Consider the following 3,408-nt stretch of genomic DNA (forward strand, 5'->3'; position numbering starts at 1 on the left):
TTTAATTAAAAAAAGTAAATAAAAGATAGACTCTTGGAAGTAATGTTTCTGGTGTAGCTCTGAACATGTTTATACTTTCATTAAAAAGAAAAAAAAAGTAAATACGAGATGTCTTTTGTGCAACTGAAAAATAATTAAGATTAAAGGATATTGAACGTCATATTTTCACAGTCGGTCGTTTAAAGAAACAGATTCTTTAGAGGGCAGTTGTGATTGTTTTTCCTACAATATTCTAATTAATAATATTTCTCATATCGCTGTGTTGATATAAGACAGATTTTAATTTCATATTTTTTGTTCTTGTTAACAGCTAACTGTTTTGTTTTGTTTTTATTAAGGCTCAGCTGTGATGATACAGTATTACTTATTTTAATATATAACATAAAATTTTAAAAATATTATTTTTCCCCCCTACAATATATTATCTTCCTAGAAGGGAATATACCTGGAAAATAGAAAGTTTTATTTTACAGCTGATAGACTTACAGTAAATCCAGTAGAAAGTTTTATTTTACAGCTGATAGACTTACAGTAAATCCAGTAGAAAGTTTTATTTTACAGCAATAGAAAGTTTTATTTTACAGCTGATAGACTTACAGTAAATCCAATAGAAAGTTTTATTTTACAACTGATAGACTTACAGTAAATCCAGTAGCCTATTTCTTAGGTGAGTTTTGAAATACAATTTTGTGATGATGAAGTAAAGATGTAATGAAAGATACTGATTTTAAATTCTTCTGTTGTTAATTTACAAAAGTACGTCAACTTTCAGTTTACCATGTCATACCTTACATCTTTACTGTTAGACATGATGTGATAATGGCTGCGTTAACGATGGTGGTCTTGAACTAAGATCTTCATACTGTTATTCTTGGTGTGATAATGGCTGCGTTAACGATGGTGGTCTTGAACTAAGATCTTCATACTGTTATTCTTGGTGTGAAGCCTTGATTGTTAAATCCATCTTTTTATTTTCTAATTCTGCTTAATTCAACATTTGAATTGAAATCGTAGTCTGTTGGCCATAATCGTTAAAAGTACAGTATTGGTTAAAATGTGTAATATATCTGATTTTATTACATTTTTAGCTTTAATTTTCATTATTATACTTTTATTATAGAGATTGTTTTATACTTCATATATGAATTCAGAACTAACCTCAATCTCTGAAGCATGTTAAAGCTCTTGAGATATTATTGGAATTTGGCCAAACACATTATTAACAACTGATGAAGTAGTACATTCTTATATGCTTATTACCAATACCACAGTAAATCGTAATGTTGTTTTAAGTTGGTAGATTACTATGATTGGAAGTTAGTATTAACTAGTAAACAGTGTTACTTTTTTCTCTCATAGGTAAATGGAATTGAAATGACAGGTCTCTCCCAGGCTGAAGCAGCACAAATTTTGAGGAATATCTCACCTGGTGGCACTGTGCATCTTGTTTTGTCAAGACAAGATGTTGATGTAATTATAATTTCTAGTTTTCCTCGACAGTTGGTAAATTAGGAGCTCTTAGACATTCAATGGAATGTTAAAATAAATGTATTTTCTTACCAGTATAGATATAAGTTACAGCATCTGAGAGTTAAAGAACAGGTCTTTATAATTGATAAAATAAATTTGTTAAAAATTATTACTTGCAAACAAAGTGAATATGATGCTGAGAGAAAGAGATTAACCCATTAACTGCAGCAGGAGCAGCTCAGTTGCCGTTTTCTGACTCGCAGATAAAAACTGAGTTGCCATCAAACACAATAAAATGGTAATTATCATCATTCGCACAGTTATATATGTGCGACTGAGAGAAAGAGATTAACCCATTAACTGCAGCAGGAGCAGCTCAGTTCCGTTTTCTGACTCGCAGATAAAAACTGAGTTGCCATCAAACACAATAAAATGGTAATTATCATCATTCGCACAGTTATATATGTGCGACTGACGGATATTTCAGTCATTCGCAGCTGAGCCATAGAACTTCAGTGACGGAAGTATCTGTCATCCGCAGTTAATGGGTTAAGACTGAGACAAGGCTATCATTAAGTGTCATTGACTTTATCCACCGCCTTCATGGTTTTATTAAATCTGAACTATACAATTAAAATAATTTTATTATAAGTGATAATGTTGATTTGTTTTACTCTATGATGGTCCTGCCTACACAATTGTTAAATTTTTCATGCATAATTTGAAGTTGGAAACAAGTTTAAACTGTCAGTTGAACTTGCTAAAAAAAGTAAACTTAATTATTATTACAATTTAAATTACTGCAATTATGCAAAATATTTTTCTCGTTTAATTTCGCTAGTACTTGCCGTATGGAACTGCTCGAAAGACAGGTCATCTTGTCAAATAGTACATGTACACGTTTAGTTAACACCGACATAATAGTAAACTTAATCTTTGTTGTGATTTGTTCAGGTGCTAAACAAACGTGTATTTCTACATCAAGCATGTTGGTGTAATAACGGATGGAAGTATTTTTAAATAGAATAATAGTAATTTTGTTTTGTGTATCTCTGTGTTATACATCCAAATTTCCTTTTCTTTTGATAAAGTTATTACACTGATATTTATACCGTGTGCCGTAATATCAATGGATTCTCCAACCTTGAATCTTTGGAAGTTTGAACCTTTCAACATTCATATGAAGTCGCTCATGGTTTGCTTTGTTACAAATAAAAGGAAGCACATTACACTAATATAATAATAGTTTGACAAACAACAGAGTATGAGTAAGAGTTTTATCGATGGTGGAATATACTACATGTCTCGACAGAAAATTGGTCTGTCTTCCTTCAGGTGTGATTGTTACTAAGTAATACAAGGTTTATCTATCGTTACAAGGACAAAAAAATACAGGAATTAAATGTCACGGAAATGGTGTCAGCAGGTGACAGGATATGGCTACAGGTCAAGTGTATGAATGATGAATAGACCTTGCCAAATATGGCCGATGTTGCTCGGGCCATTATCACGGTATTAATGAGAGATCATTTGCTTTGATGATTGCTATAGTTTCTAAACAGTCGCTTTCTTTATTGATTTTGGGTTGGTGTCGGAGAATAATTGCATCCCAAAGTATTTTATGACCTGTTTCATATTGATGATACGTTAAAGTGGATATCTAGATTTCACCTCTATGCATGTGACCTTGGTGTTCTTTGCATCTTATTTCTAAGGAGTGGGCCCGGCATGGCCAGGTGGATAAGGCGCTCGACTCGCAATCTGAGGGTCGCGGGTTCGAATCCCCGTCACACCAAACATGCTCGCCCTTTCAGCCGTGGGGGCGTTATAATGTGACGGTCAATCCCAGTATTCGTTGGTAAAAGAGTAGCCCAAGAGTTGGCGGTGTGTGGTGATGACTAGCTGCCTTCCCTCTTGTCTTACACTGCTAAATTAGGC

The 3,408-nt window shown here is 33.2% G+C and overlaps 1 protein-coding gene across 1 annotated transcript in view; it reads left to right on the top strand.

The window, feature by feature from the left end:
• LOC106472400 (inaD-like protein) overlaps positions 1-3,408 on the top strand; it is a 21,124-nt gene that overhangs the window by 6,948 nt on the left and 10,768 nt on the right. The window contains exon 5 of the mRNA XM_022400980.1: positions 1,360-1,470. Within this exon, the coding sequence (XP_022256688.1) occupies positions 1,360-1,470 (111 nt within the window). The remainder of the gene's footprint in view (positions 1-1,359; positions 1,471-3,408) is intronic.

Source organism: Limulus polyphemus, unplaced genomic scaffold, assembly GCF_000517525.1.
Source record: "Limulus polyphemus unplaced genomic scaffold, Limulus_polyphemus-2.1.2 Scaffold5301, whole genome shotgun sequence".
Taxonomy (NCBI): domain Eukaryota; kingdom Metazoa; phylum Arthropoda; class Merostomata; order Xiphosura; family Limulidae; genus Limulus; species Limulus polyphemus.